Raw genomic sequence first — 16,104 nt, 5'->3', positions numbered from 1 at the left:
TTAGCCGGTGATGGGTATTAAAGGGGGCACGTACTGCATGGAGCACTGGGTGTTATATGAAAACAATGAATGGTGGAACACTACATCAAAAACTAATGATGTATTGTATGGTGACTAACATAACATAATAATAAAAAAAATTTTGTTTTGTTTTGTTTTGGTAACTGTCTCATTCAAAAGTTAACAATAATAAAGGAAAATTAAAGCTGCACCAAAGCTGTTCCTCTTTTTATATTACAGAGCCTTCCCTTTACCTACCCCTCATGCAACCTTTCTCTATGTTGAGTAAAGAAGCAATAGGCCTCTTTCTTAAAGTGAACATAACATCAACAATAAATTACTGTGATGAATATCAAAACTTGATTCTGAAAAACTGTCATGTTTCATATAGAATTATTTGTGGGCATAACTAGAAACAATGGTCAACAATCAAAAGGTTTTTAGAGTCTACTTGCCCCTAGTTAGCTGCAAAAATAAAAGACATTTCTAGACTCTATGATACAACATCTCTTCTAGTCATATTTCTCCTAAGACGGGAAAAAGGGGACAGGTAAGCAAAATTCTTGTTTGCTCTGTAATGCCCTTGCAATATTCCCCACACAAATTCTCAGTGAGCTTTGTGAGTGATCTACATACATCAAGTAGTTAATTTCAGCAGGTTTACAAATTTAGCTAGAGCGGGTATTGTGTGTAAATGTGTCATTTCACAGAGACTTTAAAATCCCCTAACATCCTGTTAAATACTCTGCAAATAGTCCGGCTAGATTGGCTACATTACCAAATCTCTGCAATTAGCAATCCCTATCTCCTATTCATCCTTTACTCAACTCCCCACTCTCCCCTTCAGTGTATTTTAATACCCCTACCTGTCTACCCCTATATCCCATCCAAACTTTGTGGTTGGTCTCTAGGTCATTTTCTGGCTTTGCATCTCCAAATGTTATTAAGATTGAATCATTTAAACACCTAAAATGACTTAAGAGATTGTAGCAAAGTCTACAGGTCTTATACTGTGACTTCATAAGGTCATAATTAATATTAAAAAAATAATCATGATCTAAAAAATATTTTTAAAATTATTTAAACAAAGTCCAATGGCTGTCTTTTCCAAATGAGTAAGGACCTGTCAGGACAGTACAAAGCAGTACAAGTCTCTTGATTACTACAGTATTAGCTTTTTTTTTAAAGATTTTATTTATTTGACAGAGAGAGACACAGCGAGAGAGGGAACACAAGCAGGGAGAGTGGGAGAGGGAGAAGCAGGCTTCCCGCCAAGCAGGAGCCCAATGTGAGGCTCCATCCCAGGACCCTGGGATCATGACCTGAGCCGAAGGCAGATGCTTAACTGACTGAGCCACCCAGGTGCCCCCTGTATTAGCTTTCTATAGACTCTATCAGTTTGGCATAATCACTTAAGTAATCATTTTATTTTATTTTATTTAAGTAGTGGGGGGCTTGAACTCATGACTCTGAGATCAAGACCTGAGCTGAGATCAAGAGTAGGTCGCTTAATCCACTAAGCTACCCAGGTGCTCCTTAAGTAATAATTTTAAAGATACACAAGTTTTAAATGAATATCTTTTTTTCTTAAGATTTTATTTATTTATTTGACAGAGAGAGAGAGAGATCACAAGCGGGGGGGGGGGGGGGGGGCCAGGGAAGGGGGGGAAGCAGGCCCCTGGCCGAGCAAGGGAGCCTGATGCGGGGCTCGATCCCAGGACCCTGGGATCACGACCCAAGCCGAAGGCAGACGCCCAACCGACTGAGCCACCCAGGCGCCCCTGAATATCTTCTTTTTAAAAAACTTCACTCCCTTGACAGTAGTACCTATATAATGCTGAGGTCTACTTTTGCCTGGGAATAAAACATGTGCTTTTCTGCTAACCTACAGACAGTGCTGGCTTATTTTCCCTTTAAATTCTGAGTCTCTCTTGAAATCAAAGGGAAACCAGTTTTATAAAATTCCAATCATGTCTATAATACATAAATGAGGAACAAAGGAGTCAGACAGGAATGGAATGATCTGACTAAAGAAATGTCAGTCACATAAACCAAAAATGGTTCTGCTTAAAGAACTAACAGGATTAGTTAAAAACAGATACAACAACAAAACAAGACTCAAAAACTGGAAATTTTTCTCAGTTGATATTATGAAAGAATACATGTGAGGCTACACATTCAAGTCCAGATGAACCCATTTGTGAAGTCCTATCTCTGTCCTGTTAAATCACAGAAGTCTTTGACTGCAAGAGAGACTGGAGCAAAATACTGGGGTTGATGAGAGCAAGTTCAGGACCTGTATGGGGGCAGAGAGAGGGGTACTTCAAAGAGTAAGATTTTCTGCAGGTTGGCTCAATATGGTCTTGTTTTCATGAAACTGGGTTATTCTCATGTTTTTATGAATGAACATGAAATTTCTAGAGTCATTTCAAAAAAAACATAGCTGATTAAGGATCATACTTTGGCCACACAAGTCATGCAAGTAGAGTATTAGCTCCTGAAGGGTCATATGTAGGTAGTATGGCTCCCCTGGACACGTGAATAAGCAAACCGTTTGATCATGAGACATCTAAGATATATGAAGTTGGGGGAGGAGGGGTGGCAACAGCTTCCAATTATTCTGACTGAGATCCTTCCAACTTTATAGCAGCACAATTAAAAATAAATCAAACAGAAGAGTATGAGGGCCCTGAGGAATTTCCCCACACATTCTCCTGATATCCACATTCAAATCTGAGCTAAAACGTACCTTCTAAAATTTAGCTTCTCCTGCACTTAGGGTAAAGAGGAAAATTTACTATACTTAGCTTCAGGAAGTATGCAACTTGGATTAGAAAATTTAAAATAATTTATCACTAAGTCAAATTAAGTACCTTCTCATAGTAAGGTGAACACACACCATCTTAAAAATCTTGCTCAAAATATAAGCCATAGTCTCCCTCTACTCTTGAATTATTATTTCTGTATTTTCAAAGCTATGCAGCAATGTGATGTACAGTGGTATAAAAATAAGCTTACTGATAAGCGTAAGCACACTTAGTTCCTAATTCGAGATGTGACGATGACAAAAATCAAATTTAAGCTGTAAGCAAATACAAACACGGGGGTAGGTTAAGACGAAGTTATAACAGGTATAATTCTGTTCATCACAAATCCAAATGATGATTCCCTTAAGGTAAAAACCATACAGTAGAAATGAGATTCTCAAAATAATGAAAAAAGAGCCCCTGAAACACTTTAACAGCAATGTATACTAAAAATAAGGAAGAAAGGAAAGATGAAATACAAGTGTCTTCCTTTCCCACCTAAAGACGCACCCTCAGGGCGCCTGGGTGGCTCAGTTGGTTAAGCGACTGCCTTCGGCTCAGGTCATGATCCTGGAGTCTCTGGATCGAGTCCCGCATCGGGCTCCCTGCTCAGCAGGGAGTCTGCTTCTCCCTCTGACCCTCCTCCCTCTCATGCTCTCTGTCTCTCATTCTCTCTGTCTCAAATAAATAAATAAAATCTTTAAAAAAAAAAAAAAAAAAAAAAAGACGCACCCTCAGAAAGAGCAGAGAAACAAACAGTGAAGTCAGCAGCACCGTGCTGACCAGGTGTTCCGCGGTCGCCGTGACCCAGCTGCAACGTCTGCTGTAGCTTCCTGCACCAAGTCTGCTGCTTTGCCCTCCCCGAGCATCTGAAGAGAAATGACATGTTTCTCTTCCGAGGTGTTAAAAACTTGGGTTGCCTAAAGGACAGATGTAAGTTTGACACCTACGATTAATAACCACAGTGTATTAGGCCAGTGGGAACTTTCACTATGTTGAAGCCAGACAAACTCACTGCTCACACGGTACTCAGGCACCCAAGTGCCAGGACCCAGGGGAGACAACAAACTATTTTTTTCTTTTAATACTTTACCATTGGCCTACAGGGATTGCCATAAATAAGATTCACAGAAAGGAAGGCTTGGGAGCAGGCTTTTAATAAATTCCCTAAGGTCCTTGCTCTGAAATATTTAACAAGCTTCGGCATCTTCTTACTCTCTATGAAAACCACCAACTCAAGCCAAGGTTCACTGTGCTTTAGGAACTGACACCAAATGTGTTATTATTATAGGTGCTTTCTTGTTAGGCCTGATTTATCTGAACTAAGAATTCTTACTTAAAATTTTGTGAGACACTCATTCATAAGATTTCTGGTATAAACACACCTCTAAAAATTCCAGTTCTGAAGGATGTAATTAGCCAATTAAAATTTCCCCTTCAGAAGGAAAAAAGCTGTATTGGCAAAGGTGGTTCGGTTCTCTTGAGAAAGTAATACTGTACTTAGGTCAGAGGTAAAAGCTGTGCAAGCATACGTAAGGCAGTGTTTGTCTAAAGCAGAGCAAAAGCGTACAGAATTGTTAAAATGAGCTACCAACGGAAACATTTCAGTGCCTGCCAATTGGCCCTAGCAGCATATAGCTGAATTTATATGCAGTTACATACCAGTGGAAGATCTCTTTGTGAGGAAGGGGAGGTCAGGGCCCTCCGCCACCCCCAGAGGTTTTTCTAGTTCTCACACCTGCAGGCAGCAGATGCAGTAAACAAGCAGTTGTTTGTAATGCAAATTCAAGTAACGAGGATGCCTCGGGGCTGCTCCCACCTTAAGCTCAAACACAAATGGTCACCCTGCCCCTGACACCCTAGATGAAAACTTATCACTGAGGATGTCAGTTACACAAACACTAAGTCCTGCTAAGGACAGAGTTAAAGAGCAAGAAGTCACAAGCATGGTTAGGGGTGAATAAGAGAGGCTGCCTTCCGGTTAAAGTGTTTTGGATCGCAGACACATTAAAAACAGCTGTTGGGTATTAAAAACCAAAGACTGCAACTCCGGTCAGACCGTTAAAAAGAAAAATGGACATAGCCTTGTGGTTAAAAACTGAAAAACTTGTGTAACTGTGCAAACTGCAGAATATCACAAGAAAATATGTCTAAAATAAATACGTCCTAAATAAAGTGTAACAGAATAAACCAAAGCAGCAGATAACAGGGTAAGGTAACTGCTTCCTGACCACACCTCTTTCCTCCATTCTACACCCACCAACATTTATTCTGGCCACAAATCTTTCCTAAACAATGAATGACTGTTCAATTCACTGACCTCAAAATTTTAACATATGTACTAACAATAAATACCTTCTATTCTATCAAAATTTCAAAATGATTAGCATGGGGGTCGGAGGGTAAGGGTGGCTGGAGAGACCTAAAGCAGAAAATGCTGATTTAGAGAAGAGATGCTTAATTTTCAAGATGCTTAGGGATAATATATGAATACCAGTAGATTTTTATTACATCGACTTTTAATAAATTATTGTTTTGAAAGGAGAAGTGGCTGAGCTAAGGAATAAATCCCACAAATACTTACTAAGCATTAACTGTGTTTACAGCTTAAAAGTGTTTAAGATCGTTTTAGTGGTTATTTTCTATTGTTACCAAGTCAGAGACTACAATTTAGATTTGTCAGAAAGATTATTTGTTGTTCTCAAAAGTCTTTAAACAGAAATCTTCAATTATTCCTTATCTAAAACATATTCTCCTCCTCAAAAACAAAAACAAAACAACAAAAAAATAGCCCAACTACAAAAGAAGTATCTGATATGTTTGCATATTTAGTTCAACAAATATAAAAATCTACAAATTTTAAAACTCAGAAGCATTTATTTGGGAGTGGTCCCTAAATATTAAACTGTATTTGCTTTGATTAATCACTTTCTAGGCAGGAGATTCGTATGTACCACACAGATATCTCTATCATTAAATATCTGAAAAGCCTTTTAAAATAAAACGTGAAAACACTATTTCCTATAACAACCATCATAAAATCTCCAAGATCACCATTTTAACTATTATATGAAAATCAGAAATATCTCATTCCCTACTTGAAAGTTCAAATATCTTTTAGAAATTTATGGAAAAATAATTACAGGAACTTCTAAATCACAGTGCCACATCAAGTGGTTATATTCCATGTACCTGTCATTCTAACAACTGAAGACTACAAATAATCACACAAATACTCTTGTTCATAATCGATTCCTCTCTGCTACTTTGGTGCATCTTTTAGATCCCAGATTGTGTTCACTGAGGTATTAACAACAGTACTTTCCCTAGATGTCCATGATTTTATTTATTTTTTTTCCACTTAGTGGAAGCACTGGGCTAATAAGGCAAAGACCATAAGTTCCATCTTCACAATCCTGGATTTGTTTCCCTTAAGGGTCAGTCAGATTGAAACCCTAATCCCCAAGACCCTGCATACATACATGTTCTTCACTGGGGGTTAGGTGGTGGAGAAAAAGGCTGAAATAGGGTAAATATATTGATGGATCAGTGAAAATCCATCACTACCACAGGAGGGACGAGTCTCAGGGAGAACTCCATCACCAGCCCATTTCATCACATTCACATACTACATAAGTTACCCTTTAGATGTTTTCCTACTATATAAATGACATTTCCACTTCCCAACAAAAGAAAAATATCATCAAATAACATATCTGAAATTCTTCAAAGTGCTAAACATTTGAATGATGCGGTTATGTTGCCATGGCATTTTTAGAACTTTAAAAGTTAACTGAGCCATGAGATAAAAAGGACAATTTTCATTAGGGTTACCTTCAAGTGATATTTTCTCAACAATTGGCAATAAAGTAAAAATAACTCATGCCCACCCCCCTCAACTGATTTTTTTAAAAGATTTGAGAGAAAGAGAAAGAGAAAGCCGGGGGGGGAGGGGCAGACGGAGAGGGAGAGGGAGAGTCTCAAGCAGATTCCGTGCTAAGCACAGAGCCCGATTAGGGGCTCTGTCTCATGACCCTGAAATCAGGACCTGAGCTGAAACCAACGGTCAGTTGTTTAACTGACTGAGCTATCCAGGTGCCCCCCGTCCCCTAGCAACTGATTTTTAAAAAACATCAGGTAATACAATAAAATAAGACACGGTCTTAAAAGCTGAAGTAACACTCTAAATGTTCAGCCCCAAATGAGGTAAAGTAGTTCTGATTCTAGATAGCTTGCCGGCAGTGAAAGCTAGACAGTACTTAATTAACTGAAAAATTAAATCAATTTTTTCCTCTCATCAGCATAAACAGCACAATACTCATAAAATCATGAATTTGTTGATTTCTTTACTTGATTTCATGATAACTGGCGATCTGTTATTAATCTTAACCAATAAGCCAAAAGCTAAATTCCAAGTGTAAGACATCAAAAGTAGCACCCTTTTAAGGCAGCCATTCTTCACAGCAGGTCTTATTTAGTAATGACTGGTCACATATAATGAAACTATTTCTGATGTGTTTTAAAAAACAACTATTTTGCTAAAATACAAATTAACTTGCACTTCTGAAAATAATTTGCCAACATCAGCGTGTTACTCACTGTTCTTGGGATGGGTGGAGAAAGAGATCCATTTGACATGTATGGGTCATTATTCATATTTGGCATCATTATGTACCCGGAATAACTCGAGTAGGAGGGTCCCTTATTGTAGAGGCCTCCATCTGGATGCTTTCCTGGGAGAATCCAAATAACGATCAATAATGCATTGACTTCCTTTTTATATCAGTGCATTTTTCATCTGAAAATCTAATAGTTCTATGACAAATCAAACCTTACATAAAAGATTTGTTTACAAAATACTGTAACTGAATTATTACGCTCTATTTTAAATTGACAGTATTTATTCTCTTAAATGGCTTAGCAGTGAAACAGATGTTTTAAAAACATGTGGTTCAATTTACTTCCACTACTGACTGGTGTTTTTACAAAAATAAGTGTTATTCATCTAACTTAATTTGTTCTAAAACTAACAAACTGGCCCAAGAAATACAGACACATGAAAGAACACACACAAACCTAAAGCTGTATTATAAACATATTAGGCCATCTAGCTATCCACACACACATATTTACACACCTGAAGTTTTGAGCAAACTCAAAAATTCTACCTGTGCTTCTAGATTTCTAGAAAATTTCTAGATTTTTCTGAGGGAAAGAGCTGTATCTAGTATATATGGGCAACTACCAAATTTATGAAAGATTAACTCCGAGAGACTTAATTTTATATACTACCCCATTCTGCCAAAGAAATCTGTGTGTTTAATATATGCCTTTCTTCTCTTTAATCTGTGTAAATACTTTGTAGCTCAGAAGGAAGTCTGATATTATAGTTTTCTTCCCTTCTTTTCCTGGCTGACATTTTGTATGAATACTTTATTCTGGTCAAGCCAATTCTAAGTAAAGGAGAACAGAAAATGCAGACTATTCGACAAGAAAACCCTACAGATTATTTGATTATTTTAAAGTCACATGGAGTTCTAGCTAAATCTAAAAAATATATGCAGTTTTTAAAGTTTTGAGCAAGAATGAGAAACGGGGAGAAAGTCTATCATCTTCCATATGCAAAGTTCCTAATTTTAAGAATAAAGTTTTATATTTTTACAAATTAGATTCTGATTTACTGAGTCATATTTAATCTGTGCATTCACTGCCTGCCTTCTCACTACAATAAGAAACAGCAATTTTACAGATGAAAATCCATTTGAAACTATTCTTGTTGGAAAACAAATTGGTGTAGACTGTCACTCTGGAACAATGCAGAAAAAAATACTAAAGGTCTAAGCCAATTAGAACTTGGGCTAAAATAAGGAAAAGAGGAAAACTTATTATAGACATTTCCCCTTCCACACAGAATCTGGAAGCCAACTAAAATCCAAAGGCCCCTAACTCATTCAAAGACAGTTTTTAAATTATGTAAATATACATGAGAAATAGGCAGTAAGTTTCCTGGGTTTTCTTTCCCATTTTGTTAAAATAGTGGGCACAGTCTTACCACACCTGATCCCCGTTTCTTGGACTCAAAAAAAAAAATCACAAATCTACCTATATTCACAAACTGCACATATTAAATGATAAACCTGGGAGAAGTAGAATTAGGGTCTTACCGTCATCAGGATGTTCTCTGGCCTTGTCATGGTAGGACTCCTGAGAGGTTTGTGCTTGTCTGGCCACCTAACAGCAAGAATCCCCATCCCCGAAATAAAGAAAATCAACTTTGAGTTTGTGATTAAGCATGTGTCCACTGGTAATTCAAAGGAGGAGGACTGGGTGCAACTCAATCTACCTATTTTATCAATCTAGGAGGGGTAAGGCTGGGGTTGGAAACCTGGAAATCTTTTGCTTTTTCAACACATATTTTTGAGTGATTATTATGTACCCAGGACTAGAAAGCATAAACGAGAATAACAAAAACAATAACAGTATAGTAAATTTGGGAAAGCTCCACATGCTGCTCTGACTGCTGATTGCTGCAGAGCATTCCGGCTGCTTGGATACCTAGTATGATAGGAGTTTGATTTAATGGGGTTCATCATTTTGATAGCTCCTTTAAACCCCTGTTCACAGTCAATCGGAGCTGATTAAAGTCGGGCAGAAATATCACTTTACAACTATAAGGACATTTTAAATAAAAAACTAGGAACTCACATTTAGGGGTCTTAAGGCAAGTGTCCCAAGCCAGTCCCAGCAGAAGCCCCCCTCCTTATAACCTACCATGGCTGGCTCAAGCCCAAGCTGAAGCTGACAAAAAAAAAAAGTGAACTATTCTGTGGTTAAAGGGAGGAAAATTTGAGAGTTGGGTTATAAACATCTAAAAGGTAGCCCAGCTAATATCAGTTCTGGTAACCACCATCCACCCAGACTCAACCACGTGCAAATCAGTGGTATTACCCATTCACTATCTTCCCTGGTCTGCCCCATGCCCATTTACCACCTCAGCAAAGATTAACAAACCCCTAATCCCTGGGTTCTATGCTTCAAGCTGCAAGACCCTTCTTCCCAGAGCAAAAACATAAAACGTGAACTAGGTGGCAAATTTATTTATGGAATAAGAACGGACAAGCAAAATGAGCAGAAAGAAAAAGAGGCTGCTCTACAAATATAAGAGTTTGGCCTCTGAGTGTTTTGGATGTTATTTGGTTCCTTGGACGTATGTCCTCCAGGTAACCTCCTCCCCCCAATACATATTCACAAACATTCACCCAAACCTAGGGTTTGGGTGCACCCTAGCCTCCCCCCCCCCCACGCCGGTCCCCCTCAAATTGCCATGTTGGGGTGAAAGATTCGAGGATAACGAACACCCGTGTGTTCTCCTTAGAACCCAGGCCCCCAGCCTTCCAAATGCGTACTCACCCCTGCCATTGGTATAAAGAAGGTAACTCTGAAGTGCTCTTACACATGTTGTTTAAAACCCAAAATGTCCCCGCCCCCAAAACCACACGCTTTCTTTTTGGGGGCAGAAGGATGCCATTTAAGGGAAAAGGGTATACCCTCCAAGTTTCTTTGGAGGGAAAAAGCGTTGGTGAAATCATTTGAGTGTCAGGACTTTTCTACCGGATTTCCTCCAAAGCGTTTCCCAGTTGTTAAACCAGGGTGGCCAGTGGAAGTGTCGGGTATCAGGGTCCATCCGCCCCCTCCCCCTTTCTGAGAAACTCTCCACCGCCTGAAATAGCCCTTCCGCGCGGTCCTGCTTGCGGCTTTCTCTCGCCTGTACGCACGTGTCTCTATTTACTCTACTAGGGTTACCTGCGCTATCGCCTGCAGCGGGCCAGGAGATCAGATAAAGCGCTTTCCACCCTCCCCTGAGTGGGTGCCCTGGCTTCCGCCACATCTCGACTCTGACTCTCCTTTCTTCTACAAAGATTTAAGGCCTGATTCGGGCCCAAACTTACCCCAAATATAAGCGCTTTTTTACTTTAAGTGGCCGGCTTTGGAGAAAACTAGCGTTGCCGGCGGTACCGGGAGGGCCCCCCTTCAGGGGGGAGGGGTGGCTCGGCTGGGGGCACCCACGGCTCCCAGCAGCCGGCCCGGGCGCTGGGACTCCGGCAGCCGCAGAGACCCAGGCGCGCGCCCCCTCGGCTGGCGGGCTCCGCGCCGGTTGGGACCGCCCCGCCTGTCCCCGGCCCACGCCCGCCTCCCCTTCCTCTCAGCCAGCGGCTCTGCTCATCTCTACCTAAGCTTTGGTGGTTTAACGCACTTTTGCAGAGACATCTACCGAGAGAGCTAGCGGGTGCACTGTTTTCCGTTTCACGGAAGAACTTCTCAGTGTTGTTCAGACATCCTGGCTTTAACGCGTCGCACCCTCTCAACCCCACTAAAAAGTCCGCAGGCGAAACGTTACGGGTTAAGGGCAGCTTCTCCTACCCACAAACCAACAATTTAAGTCATCGAACCTCAGAACTGATCCACTTGGAATACCCTTCCCTGCACACTCCACCTCCCACCGACACCAACACACACACACACACACACACACGCACGCACGCACGCACGCACACAGGAAGAATGTTGACCAGGGCCCATCCAACTCCCCCCACCCCCACCCCAGCAAACGAGGGACCTACTCGGGACCCGTCAGTCGAGGCTCCCCGGCGCCTTCCCTCCTTCTCTGCTCTTCCCCGGGACCCACCACGCCTCTCCGACCTCTGGGCAGCGGCCCGCTCACCTCGTGTCCGTTGCTGGCCGGGATGATTTCAGACTCGTTAACCAAGGAGGACTTGATGTCGGCTAAGTCGCCTTCCTCTTCGGGGTGACTGATTTCTGCGAAGATTTTCTCCTTCTGAGGATCGCCCTCATCTTTGAAGGGGATCATCTCGTCGGTGGCGCAGAGTTCCGGGTCTCCCCCGCCGCCGCCGCCGGCCCCGGAGAGTTGGGGCATCCCGACCACTCTATAATCTCCGCTCCGCTGGAGGAGCACCCGAGGCGACAGCAGGAAAGACAGGGGGTCAACGACAGAGGGAGGAGGAAAAGGAGAACTGGAAAATGCGTGAGAGAGAAGAGCAGGCGGAAACCCGGCCGGCGGCCCCGCGGCCCGAGCAGCTGCGTTGGTGCCCGAGCCCCGGCAGCCGCCCGCGCCTTCCCGCTCCGCGGAGACCGGCGCCGACGCCCGCCCTCGAGGCCGAAGGGCACCGGGCTGCTAAGGCCGCCGCAGCCCGCGCCTCTGGGGGCGTCTGAGCTGCGTGGCGCGTGCTAGGCTAGGCTGCCCCGGCGGCCACCCCACGCCCCCGGCGTCTCCAGGTTCTGCGCGCGGAGGACGCCGGTTCCGGAGGAGGCACGACTCTCCCAAGTGCAGAAGGTCCGTCGGCGCGTCTCTAGGCAAACCTCTGCACCCTAGCTTCCCCGGTGGCCGATTTGGGAGTTTGTTTTCCGAGAAAGGAGGCAAGCTGGGCAAAAAGGCTCCGTTTGCCCCAGCAGAGAAGGTGCAAGGAGAATCAGAAAATAACGAAATGTCCACTTCCTGGAGAGTAAAAAAAAAAAAATTAAAGAGCCACCCGGGTTGAGATGTCCGTTTTAGAGCTTCTTATTTCCTTCCCTTTCGCTTCAGTTTTCCTTCTCCAGGCGCATTTAATCTGCTGGAGGAGGAGGAGGAGAAGGTGGGGGAGGAGTAGGAAGGAAGAGAAAGAGAAGAAGTTTGCCAAGAATAAAGTTTGTGCCGGCGAGCGCTGGGAGTCGGCAGTGAAGGGTACGGCGGGGTCTCAGGGAGTCACAGCTGGGGCCTCGGACCCAAATGCTTCTGCGGGGAGCTCGAGCCGACACACACACAGCCCGACCCCTCTTTGTTCCCGGCTCGAGTTTCTCAGCCTGGCGCTCTTGCTCGTCGCTCTCCACGCCTCCGCCGGGCCGCTCTGTCAAAGCAAAGAGCTGCACCCTTCGGGTTCGCCTGGCCGAGGGGAGGGGGGGGTGCCCCGAGCTTGGCGGTGTTCGAGGCTCCGGGCGCGTCCCGGCTCCTCCGACCGTGAGTGCTCAGCCCAGGTCCCTCCTCCGCACCCTGCCCCGCAGGTGAGCGGCTGCGCCTCCCCACCGCTTCTCCTCCTCCCGCGCCTCGCTGGCGCTGAAAAGCTACCCACTTGCGTCGCTTCTCCTCCCCCTCCCCTCCCCCGCCTCCAGCTCTCCTTGGCCGCCCGCTGGGGAAGGGGGGGCGGCGAGAAGGAGGTGGTGATTGAGGACTTCTTTTTTCTTTTCCCAGAGCCTGTAGGACGAGTCCTAGTTGTGTGTGTGTGTGTGTGTGTGTGTGTGTGTAGGACGAGTCCTAGTTTTGTGTGTGTGTGTGTGTGTGTGTGTGTGCGCGCGCGCGCGCCTAGAGGAAAGGATCAAGCAACTCGCTGAGAGAAGGACCCGGCGCTTCCTGTAACCCACGGAGAAGCACCCTTTGCCCGCGTGAAATTGACAAGAAACTCTGCCCGAATGGCTTAACTTCATCATCTAAGTATCTCTTCTCTTGTACCCCCCACACCTTCCTCTGCCAGTGTCTCCCGCCCCCCCTTCCCGCCTCCCTCTCTCTCCCTTCCTCCCTCCCTTTGGCTGGGCAACGAAGATGAAAGAGAAGCCGCCGCAGCTGTGATCGACACCACGTTGATAGATGCTCTGACAGAGCGGATGAGGCGGGAATTGGGGACAGAGAGAAGGAAAAGGGGAAAATATAACAGAGATTGCTCAACTAAGAAAACGGAAACAAGAAGGACAAGAGAGTTGTGGCTTTCCTAAAATATGTCGAAGGACAAGGGAGCACATGCTAGCAAAAATTAAATCTCCAGTCTTACCGAGAAAAATAGGACAAAGAACAAACTGAAGACTGGATCTTAATTACTGCTTTTTAAAACAAGATCTCTTTCTGTGCATCCTCACCATGGGATGTACAGAGAAAGTTGCTCTAGATCTCTTGTGGATTTTGGGAGATACACGCCACAATGTATGGGAACCTCATAGAGAATGAAAAATCAACCCAAGGAGGGAGAGAGAAGAAGGCAAAAGGACCCAGGAGAGGGATGCCAGTAGAGGGAGGGAGGACCGGACAGTCTCTGGCACCTGGGACTGCACACTCAAAGAGACCCTTGAAGATGCAAATCCGAATCCAACCTCAAAAATTCCCCAGCCTCCACCATCTCTTTGATGAATTTTGTACAAGGACAGGACTTTTAAGGAGATGCTTTGTGAAAGTTACAGTATAAGCGAAGCTGAGGTTTGAAAACACATTACATTTTGTTCCTTGGCTCTCAAACCCCCTCAGTTAAAAATCCAGGGAAAATTATTATACCTAATACACTAGCCATCTGTAAAACCTCAGAACAGTAAACAAGAGGCAAGAAAAATAAGTCTCCATCTACCTTAAATTGAAAATAAGGAAAACTTTACAGAATCAGACTTTAGCTCTATTTTATAGGAATAGTCATGCAAAGATCCCTCTTTCCCTAAGGAAAAAATTGCATGCTGCTGGGCATTATATAACAGTGCTCCAAATGAGCACTTAAAACTTTGACTAGGGATGGGAAATTTACTAAAAAGCAATTTTAAAAACTATTAAAGGGTTCAACTGGTCACATACAGAATGGTCAGTTGTAACACATTCTATTTGGGAGATTGGAGCAAAATTAAGGATCTGGTGATGGAAGCCAGGAAGAGTAAAACATTCAATACACTTTAAATAGCTGACAATGCAAAGCCTTAGAGAAGAAAAACAAGAAGAATATTCTGCTACAATGTGTCTATAAGACAATACTAAAAAGATAGGAGAAAAACCATTTTTTTTTATTGGTGGCAGTAGTCAACTTCCCTTTAAGTTATGCACCAATGTGAGTGTAAAGTACTAGTGATGTGAACATGTAGCTATGTTAGACATTAATACCCTCTGTTCTAAAAGAAATATGGGAAAGCAAAGTCAAAAGTCCTCCTATAAATGTGCCAATTTGGCTGATAGGAAAAGAACTGGTAAATGCAGTTTCACCGAAGTAGCCAGAGTAGAGGTTCCTTTTCATCAGAACATTAAGGAGGGGGCAGTAGGGGGGGCACACAGAATTGCCAGAGAATATTTTCTGGAAGCCAAAAAGAGATTAAATGACAACTCCTACATCTCCCTGTTTAAGTGTTACAACTAATTCGAATCCCATTTTCTGCTTCATGTTAATTATCTGGACTCCCGGAGTCTTTTGGAGCTCAGCTCCAGGTGTCCTGGAGATTGGGAGCTCGAGAAGATGGGCATTTGGGGAATAATAACTAGTAGGAACTGTTCACTAGAAGGGCCGAGGGTAGGTGGCTATGTTTGGTATTTTTCGGGAACCCTCTCCTGTGGAAACACTGTTTCTAACGAAATCACCAGCTCTTTCCTCTGTTTCTGTGGCTGTTGGTCCTCCTCGTGGCTTGCGGGTGTTGACTGAGTGTCCTCAGCATTGTTGCAAATCTTGAGATGGGCTGAATTTAAAGGGGGCTTTACGAGGCGAGAAAACATTCACCCAAGTTTATTTAGAGCTTTGTCTGGGAAGGAGGTTGACATTTCCACGTGAAGTCTGTCTTTACCGGGGTCGGCGGTGGAGGGTAGGGTGCTTGGGAAGCAGGGGCACTCGGGAGGGGTGAAGTAACCCTGGGAAGACGTTCCTTCCTCTCTGACAGGTTCGGTGATGTTCCAGGCAAAGGCATCTCTGTCGCCGGGAGGTCTTTTCGAAATCGCGTGGGGGCTGCTATTACATATGCAGCCGCCTCTTTGGGTGCACAGTCCGGGATGTGGTGGGTGCGGCGCGGGAGAAACGCCGCCGCCCGCCGCCCCCTTTCCTCGGATGTAGAGGCGGGTTGTTCGTGTGAACTCGAGCGAACAACTGGAGGTTGGCTGTTGCAGGTTCACTCCTTCAGGATGTGGGTTTCAGGGGGCGTTTTGATGTGATTTAATTCCGACCGTAAAACAATTGCTAGGGGCTGGCTGGATTGCTGTTGGTTTTTCCTCTCTTGGTGGCTTTGGTTGGTTTGGGTTTAGTTTGGGAGCGAACAGTGACTTGTTTTATATCAACACTTCCCTCAGTGCCGGGCGCGGTTGCCGGCGCTGCGCGTGGAGGACTAGGCGCCCACCCCGAGCCGGAACCGAGGGTGGGGAGCGGAGACCGGCCTCGCAGTCCGCAGGGTAAATGGGGCCCAGCCCCCCGCGGGTGTGGTCAGGGGAACTAGGAGAATGACCCCCACCCCCAACAGAGACCCCTCCCTCCGGCGATTTTGCTGCCAAGTCGACTCGGCTACAGACACTCAAGTGAGTCCTTAA

General features: G+C 44.0%; 1 protein-coding gene across 2 annotated transcripts in view; it reads right to left on the bottom strand.

The window, feature by feature from the left end:
* LEF1 (lymphoid enhancer binding factor 1) overlaps positions 1-11,742 on the bottom strand; it is a 118,733-nt gene extending 106,991 nt beyond the window's left edge. For both annotated transcript variants that reach the window (XM_021684507.1, XM_021684505.2), the window contains exons 1-3: positions 11,530-11,742; positions 8,972-9,038; positions 7,407-7,540 (exon numbers count right to left, since the gene is read on the bottom strand). In XM_021684507.1, coding sequence (XP_021540182.1) covers positions 7,407-7,540; positions 8,972-9,038; positions 11,530-11,742 — 414 coding nt within the window. The remainder of the gene's footprint in view (positions 1-7,406; positions 7,541-8,971; positions 9,039-11,529) is intronic.
* Positions 11,743-16,104: the final 4,362 nt, after the last annotated feature.

Source organism: Neomonachus schauinslandi, chromosome 2 (genome assembly GCF_002201575.2).
Source record: "Neomonachus schauinslandi chromosome 2, ASM220157v2, whole genome shotgun sequence".
Lineage (NCBI taxonomy): Eukaryota > Metazoa > Chordata > Mammalia > Carnivora > Phocidae > Neomonachus > Neomonachus schauinslandi.
The sequence above is the reverse complement of the archived record's forward strand: the minus strand, read 5'-3'. Positions and strand labels throughout refer to the sequence as shown.